Genomic DNA, 22,500 nt, shown 5'->3' on the forward strand with positions numbered 1-22,500 from the left:
ATCGTCTAGGAATCTGGATAACGAGCCAGGTTCCAGCTATATTCGTAATTAGTTTCTTAGGGAAAAAAAAAGAAGAAGAAAAAAAAGTCAGACAAGACGGCCTCATTTAGCCACAAGGTTTTGTGTGTGTGTGTGTGTGTGTGTGTGTGTGTGTGTGTGTGTGTGTGTGTGTGTGTGTGTGTGTGTGTGTGTGTGTGTGTGTGTGTGTGTCTCTTTATACTGCAGGTCTTCCCTGGTGGGGGTTAAGTACAGTAATACAGCCATCCGTGAGGAAGTGGCTTTGCTGAGAAAAATATTGTGCAAATTGACAAACCCCAACAGCATATGATTTAATCCATTAAGACCAGGAACAACGCATCTGTGTCATTTTAAGATTTATTTGGCTATTCAAAAATAGCAGATCTACAAGATCATCAAGTGCCGCTCGATGGAGATGGTGAAAAATCGTGGACGATTTGTGCAAATCTTTGAATATATATATATATATATATATATATATATATATGTAACATGTTTTACTCCGATCTGTGCTTCTGGGGGGGGGGGTCCCTGGAACAACATATTTTGAGATGGGGGGGTCGGCGGCCAAATAAATATGATTTCGGGGGGTCCTTGACATGGAAAAGTTGGAGCACCACTGAAATACTATAACAACACACTGTTAGGATTTAGAAATCATGTTTAGATATGTATTTGGCTGTGGACCCCCCCATCTCAAAATGTTTAGTTCCAAAGACCCCCCATGAAGCAAAGATTTGAGTTACAAATGTTCGCTTATATTCAAAGATTTGCAAAAAATGTCAAGATTTTTCAAAAATAGCATATGTACAAGCTCGTAGAAGCTCATGAGCTTATAGATCTGCTATTTTTGGATAGCCAAAGAAATCTAAAACATGACACAGATTCTTTCCCCGGTCTTAATGGGTTAAAACCACTGGGAAATATGAATTATAGCAGTATAGGTAGCTGCAGGGGGGGCCCCATAATTTCAACCGCGGAGCGCCGCATACATTCATTTATATTTCACACCTTGATTGAGCTGAGGTGAATCCAGATCAGAGACAGCTGCTCTCTCAGAGCGTCTCCCCACTGACAGAGCGGAGGAGAATATTCAAACTCAATTAAAAACTACATGAAACCTCCCTCTCGGACTATTGCTTTAAATTACCTTTCTCCTTCTTCTGGGGCTGAAATTAAAAATCAATGACCCACCCTGTCCCTCCCCCCCTCCCCCCTCTCGCTTCAATCTTTTACCATTTCCATAAATTGTGGACGTTCCTTTAAGGCAGGTCGTTTCAGTCGAGAACACTTTCTCTAACTCCTTTAAATTAATCCTACTTTGGGAGCTGCCAAATACGCACAAGGAAGGAGACACAATAATAAGAGGGATGCCTTGCCCATAGGCTATATGAGGGCTGGTTATCTCTTAAATGCTTTTCGCTCTGTGTTTTCTGCTTCTTCTCTGCCGTTGCCGGGGTTATTGTTTGTTTTGCGCTGACAATAACATGATCAGCGTGTTCAGGTTTTTTGGTACCCATCTATTGGCCGGGTATTGCGTAGGAAAAATAGGTTTTCTCTGTGTGTGTGTGTGTGTGTGTGTGTGTGTGTGTGTGTGTGTGTGTGTGTGTGTGTGTGTGTGTGTGTGTGTGTGTGTGTGTGTGTGTGTGTGCGTGTGTGTGTGTGTGTCTCTCTCTCTCGCTAATCAAGCTCTGGTCACAACAACAGTTACCGTTTCCTAACAATGCCAACTCCGGCATAATCCGGCTGATATTATGCGCTGGGTGATCTCCGGCAAAAACCTAATAATGCCAGTTTGCGTTGAAGTGCAGGCATGCCCATATTTGGGCACAAGTCGGGCACAATCCATCCACAGACACACAACTTAAATAGTAGAATAGAGACACTCAAGAGGTTTACACATCTCTGGCTATATTTTGAAATTTGTTTCTTAGGAAAAATAAAAACAAGAATAAAAGTCAGACGGCCTCATTTAGCTACAAGGATGTGTGTGTGTGTGTGTGTTTCTCTTTATACTGCAGGTCTGCACTCGTGGGGGTTAACCCATTAAGACCTGAGACCGATTAAAACATTTTTTTTCCTAAATCCTAACGCTTAAAAAAACATATATATTCAAAGATTTTCACACACTTTTTCAAAAATAGCAGATCTACAAGTTCATAGCGCGGCACTCGGTGCCGCGCTATGAACTTGTATATCTGCTATTTTTGAATAGCCAAAGAAATCTAAAGTGACAAAGATGCGTTCCAGGTCTTAATAGGTTAAGTACAGTAATACAGCCATGCATGAGGAAGTGGCTTTGCTGAGACAAACGGTGTGCCAAATTGACAAACACCAACAGCATATGATTTAATCCATTAAGACGGGGAACGCATCAAGCTCTGGTCACAACAACAGTTACCGTTTCCTAACAACGCAGACTCGAGCATAATCCGTCTGATATTATGCGCTCGGTGATCTCCGGGAAAAACCTAATAATGCCAGTTTGCGCTGAAGTGCAGGCATGGCAGTGCATATTTGGGCGTTATTCGAGCACAATCCATCACCCACCCGCCTGTCTGTCCGCCACAGAGTCAGACACACAAATTAAAGACATATTTTGCTTTCAAATAAAATAATCATATGTTTTTTTAATAAAAAATAAATGAAAAAAGTAATGGAAAACGCATTTCAATGTCCTTCTAATGTGTGAGCGGGCCGTGATTTTTCCATTACTTCATTCATAAATGTTTTATATATTTTTGTAATGTTTATTTCATTTGAAAAAGTGAAATATCCCTTTAAATAGTTCAGGCAGATACACTCAAGAGGTTTACGCGCAGGTTTAGGCACAGCACTATGTGGGCGATGTTGTATGTCACGTGTCAAGCAGCTGACCAAAATGGTGGTTTGTACTTCCTCTTGCTGTCAGCGCTGCGAATAATCCAGCGTAGCTATAGTTCAGGTAGGTACGTGCTATAGCTCACTCTCCCCATGAGTCTATGGATTGTACTGTGATGTGGTGGTATCTATCTATCTTAACTCATGCAATTGATATGTTCAATGTTATGTTCATGTAATAACTGTATCTCATGCTCTGCTCCGGGGGATTTTGGGATATAAAACTATAGCTCTAATGTACCTTGAGATATGGGGTAGTAGTCCTCCTACTATAAAACTATAGCTCTACTGTACCTTGGGATATGGGGTAGTAGTCCTCCCCCGACACGGCCGAGCCGTCCTTGGTGTGGACTCGCACCACAGACATCTTGGAGGTGTCTCCCAGACGCACCACAGGGATCCTCACCGTGGCCAGGGCCCCCGCCTCCTTGGGCTCACTCACGCTGAACTTGGTCTCCGCAAAACGGATGATGGATTCTGTAGAGGTGGCGGAGAGAGAGAGAGAGAGAGAGAGAGAGAGAGAGAGAGAGAGAGAGAGAGAGAGAGAGAGAGAGAGAGAGAGAGAGAGAGAGAGAGAGAGAGAGAGAGAGAGAGAGAGAGAGAGAGAGAGAGAGAGAGAGAGAGAGAGAGAGAGAGAGAGAGAGAGAGAGAGAGAGAGAGAGAGAGAGAGAGAGAGAGAGAGCACATTTGTCAGATCATTAGGTATTGTTCAATTATGAAATTAAAATTTTGTCACTTTGAGAAATTACCCTCAATCCTTTACCACCCACCCTGTGCAGCGGTACTCGTGTCTCCCACCTCCCCACCCATCCATCTCCATCCTTCCATTTATTCATAAAGGAGAGTGGGTCTTTTGCATTTTCTTCCCTTATTGAGACAGAATAGGAAAGCTGAAATGGAAAGTGGTCTGCACCTTTTTTTCCCCAAGAGCCCCTGAAAGTCTGACATGCATGAGGTTACGGACCCCACTTTATAGTGTCAACCACGTGATCCCTATAGCGTCCATATTCTGGGCATGTCACTCATAATAGGTCAACATTCAGCAAAAAAAAAAATGCTGATCTACAAGCTTGCTATTTTCAGCCAGAGATTTGGTGTAGAAGGAAAAAGGAATGGGACCAAGAATAGTGGTTAACTTAACTCTGAGAGTGTACAAATGGAACCAAATGGACCCGTAAGGGTCCATTTGGTTCAATTTGTACACTCTCAGAGTTACAGACCCGTAAGGGTCCATTTGGTTCCATGTGTACACTCTCAGAGTTATAGACCCGTAAGGGTCCATTTGGTTCCATTTGTACACTCTCAGAGTTACAGACCCATAAGGGTCCATTTGGTTCCATTTGTACACTCTCAGAGTTACAAAATGACTTTTTGACAAAGATCGTCAAGGGTTAAACACTTTAAACTTTAAAGTGGTTAACCCTTGACGATCTTTGCGTTGTTGTTCTTTCCACTACTTACTGTCTGCGGTGTCCGTTATCAGGACGGTGGTCTCCTTCAGAGCGCCCACCGACGCCCCGTACGGCGAGTCGCTCTTGGCGTCCCCCAGGACCAGCCTTAGCTCCTCCCCTTCCTCGAACAGCGTGTCGTCGACCAGCGACACGGCACACGGCTTCTCCGCCTCGCCTGCGGGGCAACAAGGAACAGATGGAGGATGAGGATGATGATGTGACAAAGATACGGATTGCTCAGTGGTGGAAAGTTACACTAAGTATGTTAACCCATTAAGACCATGAACTCAGTTCGGGGCTCTCCCCAGGCTGGCAGGGGGAGAGTAGTGCCCAGGGTTATAAGCTTTAGGCATTGGCACTGGGTGAAACATGGGTTACAAAATCGTGGGATTAAAAAAAAAACATTATATGGCTATAAGCATTATTTTATACTTTGGCTATTCAAAAATATAATATAACGCGGCACTCGATGCTGCACTATGAGCTTGTAGATCTGCTATTTTTAACTCAAATCTTTTCTTCTGGGAGGTCCCTGGAACAAAATATTTGACAAATGTTTGCTTTAAAAACTATATATATTCAAAGATTTGCACACGTTTTCGAGATTTTTCAAAAAACAGCAGATCAACAATGTGTCTCATTGTAACATGTTGTGCGCTTATAGATCGTCTACTTTCAAATAACCTAAGTATAAAATAGTGGTTAACGATCAATAATTATAGCCCAATAACACGATATATACAGGTAGGGCTATACAATTCTGAACTGGGCATTCTGCATAATGAGCACCTTGACTTTTGCTAATTAATGTATATTTTGATGCCAATATTGTTGCACTTTGACTTAAGTAAGATTTTGAATACAGCACTTTTACTGCAATAAAGTAGTGCTGCTGATTATACACTATTAGTATATAAATACCCAATTATACCCCAATTATGACCTCGCATTGTGTGAGTGGCTGAGAGGCAATCTAATGAGTGGTAATTTTTCCCGTATAACAGCTCTCCAACCGCGCTCACCTTACCTGTAACCTAGCAACGGACCTCCGACTGCTGTTTGGTTTTCACCTTTTCTCTTCACTTTAGTCATACATTTTACTAATGAAACTGTGGTCTAATCATGATAACGCAAGAGGTGAAAGGTCCGCACACACTGTCCTGTACAGCTCCCACAAAACATCATTTTTAACCCATTGAGACCTGAAGCCGATTCTACATGTCTCCTAAATCTCAACAGTTTTCTGAAAAACGTATGTTTCTATATCAGTGGTGCTCAATCTTTTTCATGTCAAGGACCCCCAAAATTATATGTATTTGGCCGCGGAACCCCATCAAAATATTTTGTTCCAGGGACCCCCAGGGGCAACGATTTGAGTTAAAAAAATGTTCGCTTTAAAAATATATATATTCAAAGATTTGCACATATTTTCACGATTTTTCAAAAATAGCAGATCTACAAGCTCGTAGCGCGGCACTCGGTGCCGCGCTATGAGCTTGTATATCTGCTATTTTTGAATAGCCCAAAGTGTAAAATAATGCTTTTTAGCTCAAATCTAAAAATGACACAGTTCCAGGTCTTAGTGGGTTAATGAGGAAACGGAGTTAGAGGCCAACGTTTCGACCCATGGTGGTCCTTTCATTGTGAACTTTTGGTTTTCCACGGAAGCATTCATTAGAGAAGCAGCACTACGCACATAAAGAATCCATCAGGCCGTTGAACATTTGAGAACATCTTAGTTTGAATATAGATATATTTTTAAAGCGAACACTTTGCAACTCAAATCTTTGCTTCTGGGGGGGTCCCTGGAACAAAACACTTTGAGATGGGGGTCCACGGCCAAATACACGTTCTAAAAATTCCTAACAGTATGTTGCTTGTATCAGTGGTGCTCCAACTTTTCCATGTCAAGGACCATCCAAAATTATATGTATTTGGCCGCGGACCCCCATCTCAAAATATGTTGTTCAGCACAGATATATACATATACATCATTTTTAATTTGCACACATTTTCAAGATTCTTCAAAAAAATTGCATATCTAGAAGCTCATAGCGCGACACAGAGTGCCGCGCTATGAGCTTCTAGATATGCAACCAAGAACTTGTACTTGGTATTTTTTTCCTCTGCATTCACCCATCCTAACTATTAGGAGCGGTGAATGCAGAGGAAAAAAACCAGGTACCAAGTACAAGCAAACCGTCTCTGTCGGGTGGAAACCTCATATATCTCAAATTTAAAAAAACCCCAGCAAAAGCAGCAGTTATACAAGCTCAAAGTGGATCTGCAACTTTCGATGCTTTTGTGTGACGCTGTAGTATACTAATGATCATCATGTAGAGCAAGGGTGGGCAACTTTGATGATGGAGAGGGCCACTATATTTCCACACTGACACTCCAGAGGACCACATTGTATATATACCGTCTCACCGTATTGTAACTTTTTCGCCATTCTATGTCACACAAAAGTAGCAAAAATAGCCGATTTACAAGCTCAAAACGCGTCGCAGTGCGACGCGTTTTGAGCTTGTAGATCTGCTATTTTTGCTATTTTTGAATTGTAATCCAGATTTTTTTGTGCTATTTTTTAATTGGAATCCTAAAAAGTAACTGTATTTAGTTATACTTATGTTATCTTTATGAACTTAAATACAAATACATTGGACATAAAAAGACAATAGATTTTTTACACTAGTCATTGAGCTACTAATATAGACTGAAGTAATTAAAGCGGGTCATGTTTGCATTGTTTGGAATTGTAACAGCTGAAATCAATAATATATCAGTATTCTGATATTAACCTGCGGGCCGCATTAAGTGAAGGTGGGGGGCGTATGTGGCCCCCGGGCCGCCAGTTGCCCATGTATGATGTAGAGCATTCATTTACGAAAAAAAACATAAAAAGTATGCATGGAGATGAGAGGTTACTGCCCCGACAGCAACAACATGCAAAAATACCCCAGAGCCACTAAAATGGGACTAAATGTATTATTATTATTATTATTATTATTGGCGCTGGTGTGTTTATCTAACAAAAGAGCACACCACTCCAGTCTCTAGTGCCACTATCTATTACCACAGCACAACCTCTCATGAATTACTGGCTGAACAGAAAGGACTCTGCTGTTGCCTCTTATGTTGTATCACTAATAACACACTCCATCCGGCAACGCGTCTGTGTTGTGTTCCATTTTTAGCTATAACCATTATTTTATATTTTTGACTATTCAAAAATAGCAGATCTACAAGCTCATAGCGCAGCACTTCGTAGCGCAGCACTTTCTGCATTTTTTAAAAAATATCTAGATTTCTTTTGCAAATCTTTGAACATATATATTTTTTTCAAGCGAACATCTTTAACTAAAATCTTTGCTTGTGGGTGGGGGGGTCCCTGGAACAAACATATTTTTCGGATGGGGGTCCGCGGCCAAATACATATAATTTTGGGGGTCCTTGACATGAAACAGTTTGAGATATATAGAAACATAAGTTTTTAATGAAAAAAATAACTGTTAGGATTTAGAAAACATTTGTAGAATCCCCCAGAAATCCCCCAGAAAGCAAAGATTTGAGTTAAAAATGTTCGCTTTAAAAAAATATATATTCAAAGATTTGCAAAAAAAAAAAGCAGATCTACAAGCTCGTAGCGCGGCACCGAGTGCCGAAATCTACAAATGACACACAGATGCGTTCCCGGTCTTAATGGATTAATAAGATGTTGTTGTGGTTGTTTTGGGCGTTACTGTCAAACAGCCTGTGACTAACAGCAGACATATAAACACCAAAACCACCAGAAACCGTAGTTTTACCCCATATTTAACCCATTAAAACCGGGAAAGCCGTGGTTTTTGCGTTGGCTATTCAAAGATATACAGATATACACGCTCACAGCGCGTCACTTTGTGTGATGAGAAAGTGTGATGAGAACTAAACTGATTTAGAAGGCATTTGTAGAAATCGGTTTCAGGTCTTAATGGGTTAAATGGTTTTGCTAGAACGACGTGTGATCACGAAATCCAATTTCCCTGGAAGAAGAGTTTATTTAATTTAAGTGTGTATAAAAACAGGCCCAAAACCATAGAAAAGAAATGGAATAAAAACCCATAAACCTCAAGGCTGTTCTCAGGAGAGAAGCAGTGTTATCATCAATATTATTATTATAACAAACTACAACCAAAAATACAATGGAAATGTGAAAAGGAAAAACACAATATTCAATTCATTTAACCACATGAACCCTGTCCTCCCTGTTTTTGGGGGCATGTCATTAATTAGAGGCGGACATTCAGCAAAAATAGCTTTTTTTGATCTACACGCTCACAACACGTCAAATCGCGACGTGTTGTTGTGAGCTTGTAGATCGGCTGTTTGTGCTGCGCAACACCGTTATACGATGATATGTATATTCAAGTCTGACCAATTAAACCCTGTGTACTTATAGTATACTTTGGTCTCCACCTCATTTTCCTTCTACACCAAAATCTCTTCGGCGAACAAAAACAAGTAGTCGATCTCTGGTAGATCGGCTATTTTCGTTGCAAATGTTGAAGTAACTAAGTACATTTACTCAAGTACTGTACTTAAGTACAATGTTGAGGTACTTTTACTTTAGTGGAGTATTTCAAATTTTCAATACTTTTACTTCTACTCCACTACATCTCAGAGGCAAATATTGTACTTGTACTCCACTACAGTTATTTGAACTTTAGTTCAAATTGAACTTTAGTTACTAGTTACTTTGCAAATATAAATTGTTTATTTTTAAAATAGCAGATCTACAAGCACATAGCGCGGCACAAGTCTGAGTTTTTCTGCTTTCCTGAAGAAAGGGCACCCGCGAGATGACTGTCTCCCAGCCAAGAACAGTCACATAGATTACATTTTTTTGCACAATACAAATTCTCCATAAAAAAAAAAGATGCAGATCAACAAGCTCATAGCACGGCACAGTGCCGTGCTATGAGCTTGTTGATCTGCATCTTTTTTTTTCCTGCTATTTTTTTGAATAAATGGAATAAGTGGCTTATACAATTTCTCTCTCTCTATATATATATATATATATATATAAAAGCTAAACAATAAATGAATAAATACAAATAAAATAAATAAAACCCCTCTGGTATACCTGGTAGGAAGGTGACGACGGAGGCGTCGGTGTTGGGCCGCTCGACGAAGTCGGTGGCGACCTCCGCCGAGCCCTGCCGGGTGTAGCATCGAACCGTGGACCTGTGCCTGATGTCGCCGCTACGGTACACCGTGGCCGCGATGGAGCCGGACCCCTCCTCGCCGCTGTACAGCGCCTCACGGAACTGCACCTTTGGCACTGCAAGGGTCAACGGATACATGAAAAGAGTTAATAAAATAAATGAAAAGTTGCGTACACTACAAGCAATTACATTCAAAAAGAATAAAGAGATATTGACTACAATACCCACAATCCCTCAGCACTTTGCTCAGCTGTTTCCAATGCTCATTTGTTAATGTCACGTGTGCTTCTATCTTTCTCTCAACCCTCAGGGAGTTGCAGTAGCTCAAGTGTTAGAGTCCACAGGCAGGGGCGGCCTTAATGATCTGGGGGCCCGTTTCAAGAGCTCATATGGGGGCCCCATATGCACCCCCCCAAAAAAAAAAAAAAAAAAAAAAAAATGTTTTTTTTTTTTTTTTTTTTTTTATTAAAAAAAGATTTGTGGACTGAAGTTGGTTTGCTTCCACAATCCATAATGATGCATTTTCGAACTAAATTAATTAGGCTATCTGCACTTCCACCATGGACAGACAGCTAAAACAACTCACTCACATGATTCACTTGAGCTGAGCCCTGATTCAATCAGATCTACATCATCTTCTTGTATGAAATTCTTGGACGTCGGCCAGCCACAGGCGGGCCCCGGACTGGGATGCGAGTAAAAAAATATATTTATTTTTATTTTTTTTGGGGGGGGCCCCTGAGGTTGGGGGCCCGTTTCAATTGAAACGGGTGAAACATAGGAAAGGCCGCCACTGTCCACAGGAGAGGTCAACGGATATTTATTGTTGCTGTCGGGCAGAAACCTCTTATCTACCAATCTCGGAGCCCAGAGACAACTGAAAAGGAAAAACAGCGACCTCTGCTGTTTGTTCCTCCTCAGTTATACTCTGGGACAATTCCGACGCAGCACATGTGCGCAAGGAAACCGGGGTTTAAGTCTGCCTTCACCGCTCCACTTCCGGGTGGTGTGACTACGTTTTCATTCCCACTAACAATATTTCTACACGGAACACTAATACCACTTCTCCCAGAGAACATGGATCGTTTTGGTTATAAGCCCACTTGTTTCTATGATGAAAGAGTAAGTTCAAATGTGAATATCTTTTCGTGGTTTTGTCTGCTCCACGGACGCTATTGTTGAATTAGTTTCGGTTAGTTTCCAGTGGGGAAGATCGACGGACACGTGAATCCCGCCCTCGACGGACACGTGAATCCCGAACCTTCAGGACAGATTCCAACGCAGTGCAGAATCTGTTCTTGAGAGATTACTTATCTACGTACTCTAACCTTGTGTTTTTCCGTAAATTAGCAACCTACGTCGTACATACTACAGCGTCGCACGAAAGCATCAAAAGTAGCAGATATACAAGCTGGAAACACGGCGCGAAGCGACGCGTTTAGAGCTTGTAGATCTGCTATTTTTGTTATTGTTTTATTTGAATCCTGAACATTAACAGTTTTGGACATATGAGGTTTCCACCGACAGAGACGATAATATGAATCATCTCAACATGAGAAATGATTTTAGGACTTTTTACCGTAGGACGTTGTTTCTTAACCAGTGGTCCATGGCATCATTTAATTACAGGTTGTCCTTAACCCATTAAGACCTAGAACTGTGTTATTTTTAGATTTGAGATAAAAAGCGTTATTTTACACTTTGGCTATTCAAAAATAGCAGATATACAAGCTCATAGCGCGGCACCGAGTGCCGCGCTACGACCTTGTAGATCAGCTATTTTTTTTTAAATGTGAAAATGTGTGCAAATCTTTGAATATATATATTTTTACAGCGAACATTTTTAACTCAAATCTTTCCTTCTGGGGGTCCCTGGAATAAAATATTTTGATGGGGGTCCGCGGCCAAATACATATAATTTTGGGGGTCCTTGACATGAAAAAGATTGAGCACCACTGATATAGAAACATACGTTTCTACTGTTGAGATTTAGGAGACATGTAGAATCGGCTTCAGGTCGCAATGGGTTAAAAGCCATGCTTCTGCAAGTTCCAGTTTAATGCTCCTCCAAATATCTATTATGAGCATTTTTGCCAGATCAGTTTTTCACTTGTAGTATAAGTACAGGTCTGCAATGCTGCCTCTGGTTCTGTGGGAATGAGCTTCGTCCACTCCTCTTAAAAAGCTTGCTGTAAGGTACACGGGGGCGCCGGCTGTTAGCAGATGTTACGTACCAGGTTCAGCTGTAATTGAACTGCCCTTTCAGCACTTCTGTTGCACAGACTCTTGCTGAAAGCATTTGAAAAGTGTGGATTCGTGTGAGCCACCAGTCTGGCTTTAGAGACTATAGGTCTAGGATATATAAGCTAAAATGAGGTTTTGCACAGAATATCTAATCTTGGCAATATACCGTTTGGACAGGCTCAGAGTCTCAAGTCATTTTCTGTATCCAACCTTTACCCTGTACTACCCTATTCTTCAGGTTATGCCAGTGTGCGGAAAAAATACTTTCTCCCGGAGAAATGTACTTTCAAAAGTTAAAAAAACCCACTTTGCTTTAACCGGAAGCTCTGGGTATTCTGCCTAACAACTCATCCAGAACTTCACAAGAGGGGCTTGTGTTGTGTTTCATACTTAACTCTTTGCCTGCTGCCATGGACGCGTTAACGCGTCGAATTGTGCCAAGGCGCAGCCTGCAATTTTGCATTGTAGATTGGGAATCCAAAAAGATTAAACATTGGTTCCGTTTGTACCCTCTCAGAGTTACAGACCCTTTATGAGGGTCCATTTGGACCCCGCGGTGGGTCCCCGGACCAAATGTTGAGCAACATGCTGCTGTAGGACAGTGGTTCTCAACCTTTTCAGGCCGTGACCCCCCCAAAAATAATCATGGGGACCCCCCAGATAAATATTGTGAAAATAGCAGATCTACAAGCTCACAACGCCTCGCGTTGCGAGGCGTTGTGAGCTTGTAGATCGGCTACTTTCAAATGTTTTGCCTCTTTCTTATATTATATTTTGACAATTTGACCAATGTTTGACCACTTTTTATAGCACAGTTTGTTGATTACTTTTCATGCAGTAATGGTAATTATTTTTAAGGTATTAAAAAGGTCTTAAAAGTCCTTAAATTGTCACTTCACTGTCATCTGGGGACCCTCCCAAAATCAATATATTGTTTTTATCTGGGTATGCTTATTTTTTATGTTGACAAGGATGAGGCCGCACAGCTCTTAGCCACGGTGCAGAAAGTTTAATTAGAATGAAATGAAACCAACGTTTCGACAATACAGTCTTCCTCAGGGTTTTTTGAGTGGTGCCAACCACTCCTATATCTGACTTTGTCCGTGTGTCCGTCCGTCCGTGTGTCCGTCCTTGACCAATCAGCACGGCTGATTGGTCAAGCTTCACGTGACACGTGACAATATGTTGACATATTGTTGCTGATTGTAACACAAGGATGCAACCAGTTACACTTTCGAAGGCACCACTCTCTTCACACTAGGTGTGATTTTTACTAGGTGTGTTTTGCTTATTTTTAAAACATGAATTCTTCTAGTTTTCAGGACTTATTTATTCAGGTCGATAGCGTATTTGTAGTTTGTTTTTATTATTTTATGAATTCTGCTGTCTTTTACTAGAACCATTTCGTTTATTTTTCTAACACTGCTTGCAGATGGAAAACAAATAAAGCAATCTTGAATCTTGAATGTGGGGACCCCCTGGGGGTCCCGACCCACAGGTAGAGAAACCTCTGCTGTAGGAGATCCAATAACGGCGTCTCGAAATGAGAGGAGCCATATTATTGAGTTCTGTTCTCTCCAGAGAGCTCTCCTTGTGTTCCACCTCTTTACTCCCCTTAGAAAGATGTGGAAACCCACACAAATCACAGCCTGTGTGTCCAGTCCATCACATCTATGTGTCGGAGGGAAATTAATCTATAGCGCTATACCAGATAATGTAATTTACACTGAACAGCATTTTTAAAAAGCAAAACAAAAGCCCAGAGACTGACTTTTCTACTACAATGGTGCTCAGTGAAGTAGAAATTACATAAAAAGAAAGCAAATTGCTTACAAAATAAAGTACAAAAAGAGGCTATTTCTTACGACTCGCATCTCTGAGATTGGATTAGCTCTACAGAAAGAGATCTCTACACAATTCTAACAATCTTGCACACTTTGGAGCAGTGGTTCTCAGCCCTTTTTTTTTTTTTACATCTCCATATTCTTTTATATAAACTTTTTGTGTTTTTTCATAAAAGAATGTCCTAAAGTTTTGGACAGATGAGGTTTCCACACGACAGAGACGATATGTCTACAAAAAAAGTAATTCATATGTTTTTTATTCATATTTAACGTAATATGTTACCTTAAAGCCTGATTGATACTTAATTGCACGTCCATGTTGCGCACTGAAATTTGCCGATCTACAAACTCACGACGCATTGCACTGCGAGGCATTGTAAGCTTGTATACCAACATAATTATATCAAGCCCTGACGGAAGCATTTGAACATTGTGGGAGGCAACAGTCTGGCTCGTGAGACATTACACTCAAACTGGACTGAACTGAAAGTGAAGGGTGAGAAACGTCAACTTTTTAACTCACAGTCGGACACGGAGTCGTTGATGAAAACCGTGGCTTTGCCCGGTTCCCCCAGAATGCCGTTCACCGGCATGCGGAGGACCAGCTCGAAGGCCTCGGTCCCCTCCAGCTCGGGACGGCCCAGGTCGTCCAGGACGGTCACCCTGAACGTCTGCATGCTGACCCCGGGGGCGAAGTCCAGGTTGCGACTGATGCCCACGTAGTCCACGCCAGCTGTATGTGTGTGTGAGAGACAGAGAGACAGACAGACAGACAGACAGATAGACAGACAGACAGACAGACAGACAGACAGAGAGATACCTTTAATTATATTTGAATAAATTGCTGCGATTTGTTGCGAAGGTTTATTTACTTATTTAAAAAAATATTTTGTAACCCATTTTTTCACCCATTGCCAATTGCCTAAGCTTGTAATCCTGGGCGCTACTCTCCCTCTGCCAGCCTGGGGAGAGCCCGAAATGAGCTCATGCCAATGCATGAGGAGCTAGCCAGCCGCTTCTTATCACCTGACAGGAGGGAGTTTCCCCGGAAGGACGTAGCGCGTCCTTTCCCCTACATCAGGCGCCCCGGCTGACCAGGGGGAGGCAGTATAGAGACCAGGACTACTGCATGTTTTTTTGTGAGGGTACCTACCCTAGGGGACACGGGGAGAACATGCACTCCACACAGAAAGGCCCTTTCGCCAACCCCTATACTATACCAAGTGAATGCAAAACATTGAAAAAGGTTTATCCCAAGCTAACCTTTCCTATATTTCCTGTATAACTATTTCTGACAGATAGTTTCGTAAGATAGTTTTATCTCTAAGTTGTAATGTAACACAGCTCTGCTTACACATTTCTTTATTCACATTTAATTGTACATTGTTTTGTTTTGATTGTTTTCTTCCACTTTTGCTTTGGAGAAAATGTTTTCTCATGCCAATAAACCTTTGAATTGAATTGAATTCTTTGAATAGATAGAGAGAGAGAGAGAGAGAGAGAGAGAGAGAGAGAGAGAGAGAGAGAGAGAGAGAGAGAGAGAGAGAGAGAGAGAGAGAGAGAGAGAGAGAGAGAGAGAGGTAGGGATGGAGGTAAAGAGAGGTAAAGAGACAAAGTTTGAATTTAATTTTAAAAGGAAATAATGTGTCTTCAACTTGATGAAGACAGATGGACTGCTGAAACCAGCAGTATATATCTTGAAAACTGCTGGCCTGTTCTTTCACACCACAACAAAATGACTGTTGGTGTGAAAGAAAAGCTCATTAACTGAACATCACTTCAGTTTCTGATCATCTTCATCCGTGCGCTTAGCATAATGTCTACTTATTGCTACTGAATTACTGAACTTTAAATTGACGTATATTTCCTTTTTTTTTTTACCGGAAAAGTGAACTAAACCACTGCTCATCCGAGTTGCTCAAGCTGGAAAATGAATCAGAGTGAACAAAAGAAAGCAACACCTGCACAGTGGAAACACTGTGCAAGAATCCAATTTATTGAGAGCATTCGTTTGTTTGACCTCCTGAAGGAGGTGTGCGGCTGTTGCTTTCTTTTGTTCTCAGCTATTTTTGTGTTTTTTGTTGTTGATCAACGCAACAATTTAAAGGCAGGGTAAAGTGATATTCTTTGGTTAAAACTAAACTGGACTAGTGGAGAAGACATCCGGTAAGACAAGTCATTTTAGGTTTGGTTGCACGCTGGTGTCTAGCTCCGAAAATAGGCGATCTACAAGCTCACAAGCTTGTAGATCGCCTATTTTCAGCATGCAGCTAAATATAAATCAGGCATTATGTTCCATCGCGGCTCGTCAAAGTACATTTTAGTCGACTAAATCAACTGTAGATTTAGTCGACTAAAATCGATTGACATTTTGTCAACTAAAACTAGACTAAAACTAAAACATTTCAGATTACTAAAATATGACTAAAACTAAATAGAATTTTATTCAAAAGACTGTCAAAATGAACACTACCTAAGTTATGGTATATACTTTTTTGAAGGGTATAAGTGCCAAGCTGAGGCCTGAGGGGCAACAGAGGCCATGGCCGCCTTCATGGCCTCCAAGAAATTCCTGGCCTGGCAGCGAGACAACTTCTTACGATTACGATGGGACGATCACTGCAGACGTGTTGATTTTGACAAAAACATTTGATTTAGTTTTAGTCATAACCTTTTGAATCAAATTCCATATTTTTGTCATCTGAAATGTTTTAGTTTTAGTTGACTAAATATCATTCAATTTTATTCGACTAAATCTACAGTTGATTTAGTCGACCAATAATCTCTCAAGAACAGATTCTGCTCTGCGTTGGAATCTGTCGGGGAGGTTCGTCATAACGTGTACGCAATGGGCGTGCCTTCAGATCAGGAAGCAGGCCGCGCTTTACCCAATCAAATGTAGTGGGCTTATAACCAAAACGATCCATGCTCTCTGGGAGAAGTGGTGTTAGTGTTCCGTGTAGAAATATTGTTAGTGGGAATGAAAACATAGTCGCACCACCGGAAGTGATGCGCTGAAGGCAGACACAAACCCTGGTTTCCTTGCGCACGTATGCTCCGTTTTCTTCCTCCCAGAGCTAATGTCAAACAGCAGAGGTCGCTGTTTTTCCTTGTCAGTTGGCGAGGGGTTCCCAGATTGGTCGACCAATAATGTATGTTGGCGGTGCCTTGGTTGCGTTGTAATGGCTGATTTTACACTTGGGTGCATGCTGAAAATAGCCGATCTACAGGCTCACAACGTGTCGCAGCGCGACGCGTTGTGAGCCTGTAGATCTGCTATTTTCAGAGCACAACACCCGAGCTCAACCAAACATGAAATGACTTGTCTTTTAGTTCTACTGGTTCTCTTCACCACTAGTCACTCCCTAAAATTTTAGTCTTGTTTTTATTTATTGACGAAATTGTCAATATATTTAGTCTTAGTTTTAGTCATCATAGCTTAGTTTCTATTTAGTTTTCTTCAGTTTTTGTCACGAAATCAACACAGCGCAGCAGCAGACGGGTGAAGGAAGCTTACCCTCGGCGGAGACGGGCTCGGTCTTGCGGGAGCGCACGGTGACCGTGGCGGTCCTGGACAGGTCGGTTCCCGTCCGCCACACCCTGACCTCCACGTGTCCGTCGCTCTCGTCCACCTGGTACTCAACCTCTCCAAAATAAAACACCGGAGCTGGAGGAGGAGGAGAGGAGAGGGTTGAATACTTTATTTAGTCAGAAATGTAAAACAGCATGAGGTACAGTAAAGACATTAAGGCTAAAAGGATAACACAAACAAATCCTGGGGACTTGTTTCCATTGTGGCCCTATATATATTCAATTCATCAACGATGATCAATTGATTGATTGGATACTTTATAAGTTGAAAACAGTAGGGCAGCACAATTTAACAAGCTATGCTAAAAGGTAACGATGTAACGATTCACTCAACTCACAATACAATTCGAATCACGAAACTAGGTTCACAATACAATTTACCACGATTTTTAAAAACCCATTAAGACCTGAGGTTCCGATTCTACAAATGCCTTCAAATTCCTAACAGTTTTTTGAAAAAACGTATGCTACTATGTCAGTGGTTCTCAAACTTTTTCATGTCAAGGACCCCCAAAATGATATGTATTTGGCCGCGGACCCCCATCTCAAAATATGTTGTGGTACCCCCAGAAGCAAAGATTTGAGTTACAAATGTTTGCTTTAAAAATATATATATTCAAAGATTTGGACACATTTTCACGATTTTTCAAAAATAGCCCAAAGTGTAAAATAATGCTTTTTTAGCTCAAATCAAAAAATGACACACATGCGTTCCAGGTCTCAATGGGTTAAACACAACATTTGTTTCCAGACAAAAGACAGATTTAAAAAAAATATATATGTCTCTTACACAAATCCAGTATTTTCTTCTGTCTCTTTTTTTTTTTTTTTTTTTACAATACTGTGTTTTCTCTTATCCTCTTTTCAATACAGTAGCACATGACAGAAAACTCTTTTTTTAATCAATTCTCTGTATTCTCTGATCCTGTATTTTCTTTCTTTTTTTCCCCTGCCGTCTGCATTGTGATACATTTTTCAATTTAAATCGATTTTAATTGATTTACGATACATCGTTACACGTCTACTAAAATGATAACACAAAAAGCCCAGGGGCCTTGTTTCCATTGTGGTGCTAAAGTATGTACTCAATTCATCATCAAGACATACAATACAATACAAGGAGGGTAGAGAGGAGAGGAGAGGATTACTTGCAGCATATGAGAAATAATTACAGGTAAAACTGTAACACTGTTAATATTCACAGTCCTTTGAAGCACCTTGTGAGTGACATTTCAAGGGTCCACGGTTGCTCTTTATTGTTACATCTTGTGTCGGCTTTCCTTCAGACAATGTAGCAGCGTAGCTAATAATAGTAAAGACAAATAAATAAATAAATGCATTTGGACGTGTATGCAAATACAGTCTGTCAGGAAGGTGACTCCACTGATCAGTGCAGTGTTATTTTTAAAACGTTCAGTTCTAAAGCACGTGTGTGTGTGCGTGCGTGCGTGGGTGCTGCAATATATATATCTGAAGGAAGTTGAGCATAAACACGTTTCACTCTTATGTACGTGAACCAGTGGTGGAAAAAAGTACTCAAATTCTTTACTTAAGTTAAAGTACCAATACTGCAATATAGAAATACTCTGTTACAAGTAAAAGTCCAGAATTCAAAATTCACTTGAGTAAAAGTACAACAGTATTGGCATCAAAATGTACTTAAAGTACCAAAGTAAAAGTACTAAAATATTTGAAAATAGCAGATCTACAAGCTCACAACGCGTCGCGATGCGACGCATTGTGAGCTTGTAGATCTAGGTATAAAATAGGGCTTAAGTGGTTAATGCATGTTTTATAATGAAATAATGTATGTCTGCAAAGTAACTAGTAACTTAAGTTCTCAAATAATGGTAGTGGAGTAAAAGTACAATATTTGCCTCTGAGATGTAGTGGAGTAGAAGTAAAAGTACAGAAAATTGGAAATACTCAAGTAAAGTACAACACAAGATGTAACACTACAGAAGAACATGAACCTGTGAACCTTGAGCGTGCATGTGCATGTGCGTGTGCGTGTGCGTGTGCGTGTGCGTGTGCGTGTGCGTGTGCGTGTGTGCGTGTGCGTGTGTGTGTGCGTGTGCGTGTGCGAGTATGTGTGTGTGTGTGTTTGTGTGTGTGTGTGTGACCTATCAGTTTGCACCAGAACTCTGAGATGATTCAAAAACAACCATCAGTCTGAATGCAAACCCACGGGGGTTCATGACCCTTTGACCTCTCGTGACCTCTCACCCAACCACATTGTAATCATCCTCCAAAGAGGAAGTACTGTCATCGGAAAGGGATCTAGTTAGTGGCAAGAAAAACAAGGCTGCAGTGCGTGTGTGTGTGTGTGTGTGTGTGTGTGTGTGTGTGTGTGTGTGTGTGTGTGTGTGTGTGTGTGTGTGTGTGTGTGTGTGTGTGTGTGTGTGTGTGTGTGTGTGTGTGTGTGTGTGTGTGTGTGTGTGTGTGTGTGTGTGTGTGTCGGACCCCCTAGAAGCTCAAAGCCTCCTTTGAAGAGGCAAATTGTTTTTCCTGAGGCAACGAAGTGAAGACACACACACACACACACACACACACACGCACACACACGCACACACCGACACACACATGCACACACGCGCGCACACACACACACACACACACACACACCGACACCGACACACACACACACACACACACACACACACACACACACACACACACACACACACACACACACACACACACACACACACACACACACACACACACACACACACACACACATAGCCGGTGTAGTTTTACCTTCTCTTTTGTCTAAAGTCACATCAAACACTTCAGCTACGTGAAGGAAAGATAAACCAGTGGTTCTAAAACATTTTCAGGTGTCGGACGCCCCACATTTATAGGCCTACGGACTGTATTTATTTAGCCACGGCCGGACCCCCATTTGGAAAGATTTTGTGGCAGGGACCCCCAAAAGAGAAGATAATGTGTTAAAAAAATAAAAAAATAAAAATTCACAGCGGTAATTGAGAATTACACCTTGAGGGCACAGTCACACCAAAATATGGTTGCCCGCTGTTAAACAGTTTTTTTGCAGCTAGTATTGTATGGCATCATGTACCAGCAGGCGTAATAGAGCGCATAAACGCAAGATGTGCGCGACACGCAGAAAGATGCGCAACACCGTGAATCCACGCATTTGCATTTAACCCATTAAGACCTGAGGCGATTCTTAAAAAAATGTTTTCTAACATTTTTTTGAAAAAAGATCAAAACAAAAATGTTCAAGATTTTTCAAAAATAGCAGATCTACAAGCTCATAGCGCGGCACTCGGTGCCACGCTATGAGCTTGTAGATCTGATATTTTTGAATAGCCAAAGAAATCTAAAGTGACACAGATGCGTTCCAGGTCTTAATCATCAAGGTAAAATAAAAGTGCGGTATGACCGCGCCCTAAAAGGTTTTTTCTAGAGCGTTTGATTCCAAAATTAAATGTGTTCTAATTGTGTTATATTTGCTATCTTGGGAGTTGACCTCAAGAGGACAAATCTGACTTCCCTCCAAATCTGAAAATAAACACTATGGCAAATCGTTGTTGTCCATATTGTTTTTCGTAAATTAACGCCCTACTTGATCATACTACACCATCTATGTAAAAAAAAAAAGACATTCCGCGAAGTACAGCAAAAACCGTCACTGATCTTAGTTTATCAGCTACAACAGAGGTCTTCAACAGGAGGTCCGGGACCCCTAGGGGATCTAATCTTTGTGTGATTGGATTTTTTTTTTACATTAACCATTTGAACCCCATTATCCATATTCTGAAGAGAACTTAAGACAAAAATAGATAGCGCCGCAAATGGCTGCTGTGGTGTTGGGGAGTGTTGTTTAGTTGGTGGAGTAAACTGTGCTCCGCTGTACCAAATCTAATTCCTAACATGTTCACATGTCATGGCAATAAAGTCTTCTGATTCTGATTCTGAAATACTTCTCGCAGTGAGCTTGTAGATCGGCTATTTTTGGCAAAGAGGTTTGGTGTTGGTGAAATCTATTAAAATACAATCTTATACAGTATGTGGTGGGGTTTCCCGCTTCATCTCTCTTTCAGCTAGGGGGTCCTTGGGCTGAAAACGTTAAAGACCCCTGAGCTACAAGCTTGAAACGCAGCGCGAAGCGACGTGTTTTGAGCTTGTAGATCTGCTACTTTTGCATTTTTTTTCATAAAGTGCACGATTTGCTATAACAATAATGGCAGCTTATCCGCTGTACTAACTGAGTTAAAGGAGAAGCTGTTACTTTTGTGATGTATGTGACTGCAGTAGTCCTTATGTAATTCTCTCCTATTTTCAGGAACTTCACCAAGTGCTCTGGTGGTCAAAAAGTGATCTTGTTAAGGTTTTTTTGAGGGGTGTGTGGTGTGTGTGGGTGAGCGGGTGGGTGGGGATGTGTGGGGATGTGTGAGAGAATAGGACGGGGGGACGGGGGGGACGGGGGGGACGGGGACGGGGGTGCAGAGAACAAAAGCCTTTCATAGACGAGATAATTGAAGGTTTGGGAGAATTTATGGCAGCTATATTTGTGATGTATGTTGTTTTGGGAGAGCGGGGAGGAGGAGGAGGAGAAGGCACTTGAAGGCTCCAAATTGATTCTGAAGTTGACAGGCTGGAAAACAGCCCACGGCGGCAATCTAGCGAGCACACAGGACCCCCCCCCCCCTTTCCTTCTCTCAATACACCTCTTTCTCTCTCTGTCTCTCTCTCTGTCCTTCTCTCTTTCTCTCAGGCCTTCCCTCAGTGGTGGAAAGTCAATGAAAAAAAAGTCGATGTCCACCAGAATGAATACAGACCTCCCTATTTTCATTAACTGTGGAAATGCCCTAAAAACTGGAAACAATTAAATGATCTAAACATATTTAATGAAAAGGTTAAACACTGGTTGAAATCAAACCAAAGCTGCGAACACTAACACATTGGTTCTCAAAGTGGGGTCTGAGGACCCCCAGGGGTACTTGAGGGGGTTCCAGGGGGTCCCCAGCTAAATGATGGATAGGAACCAAATGGACCCTTATGTGTCTGTAACTCTGAGAGTGTACAAATGGAACCAAATGGACCCTAACGGGTCCATTTGGTTCCATTTGTACACTCTCAGAGTTAAATTAACATTGATTTTACAATATGAATTGGGGTCCCAGAGGTATAAATGCCATTAAATGGGGGTCCGTAGCCTAATGCATGTCAAACTGGGGGTCCTTGAAATGAAAATGGTTGAAATCACTGCTAGAGCACTGTAAAAATCTTATATTA

The 22,500-nt window shown here is 41.4% G+C and overlaps 1 protein-coding gene across 1 annotated transcript in view; it reads right to left on the reverse strand.

Moving 5' to 3' along the window:
- The window catches only part of LOC311057774 (FRAS1-related extracellular matrix protein 2-like), a 191,407-nt gene that overhangs the window by 36,748 nt on the left and 132,159 nt on the right, over positions 1–22,500 (reverse strand). The window contains exons 10-14 of the mRNA XM_084074856.1: positions 17,162–17,311; positions 14,168–14,377; positions 9,475–9,672; positions 4,360–4,524; positions 3,193–3,375 (exon numbers count right to left, since the gene is read on the reverse strand). Coding sequence (XP_083930982.1) covers positions 3,193–3,375; positions 4,360–4,524; positions 9,475–9,672; positions 14,168–14,377; positions 17,162–17,311 — 906 coding nt within the window. The remainder of the gene's footprint in view (positions 1–3,192; positions 3,376–4,359; positions 4,525–9,474; positions 9,673–14,167; positions 14,378–17,161; positions 17,312–22,500) is intronic.

Source organism: Gymnoscopelus microlampas (assembly GCF_963454915.1).
Source record: "Gymnoscopelus microlampas genome assembly, chromosome: 12".
Classification (NCBI taxonomy): domain Eukaryota; kingdom Metazoa; phylum Chordata; class Actinopteri; order Myctophiformes; family Myctophidae; genus Gymnoscopelus; species Gymnoscopelus microlampas.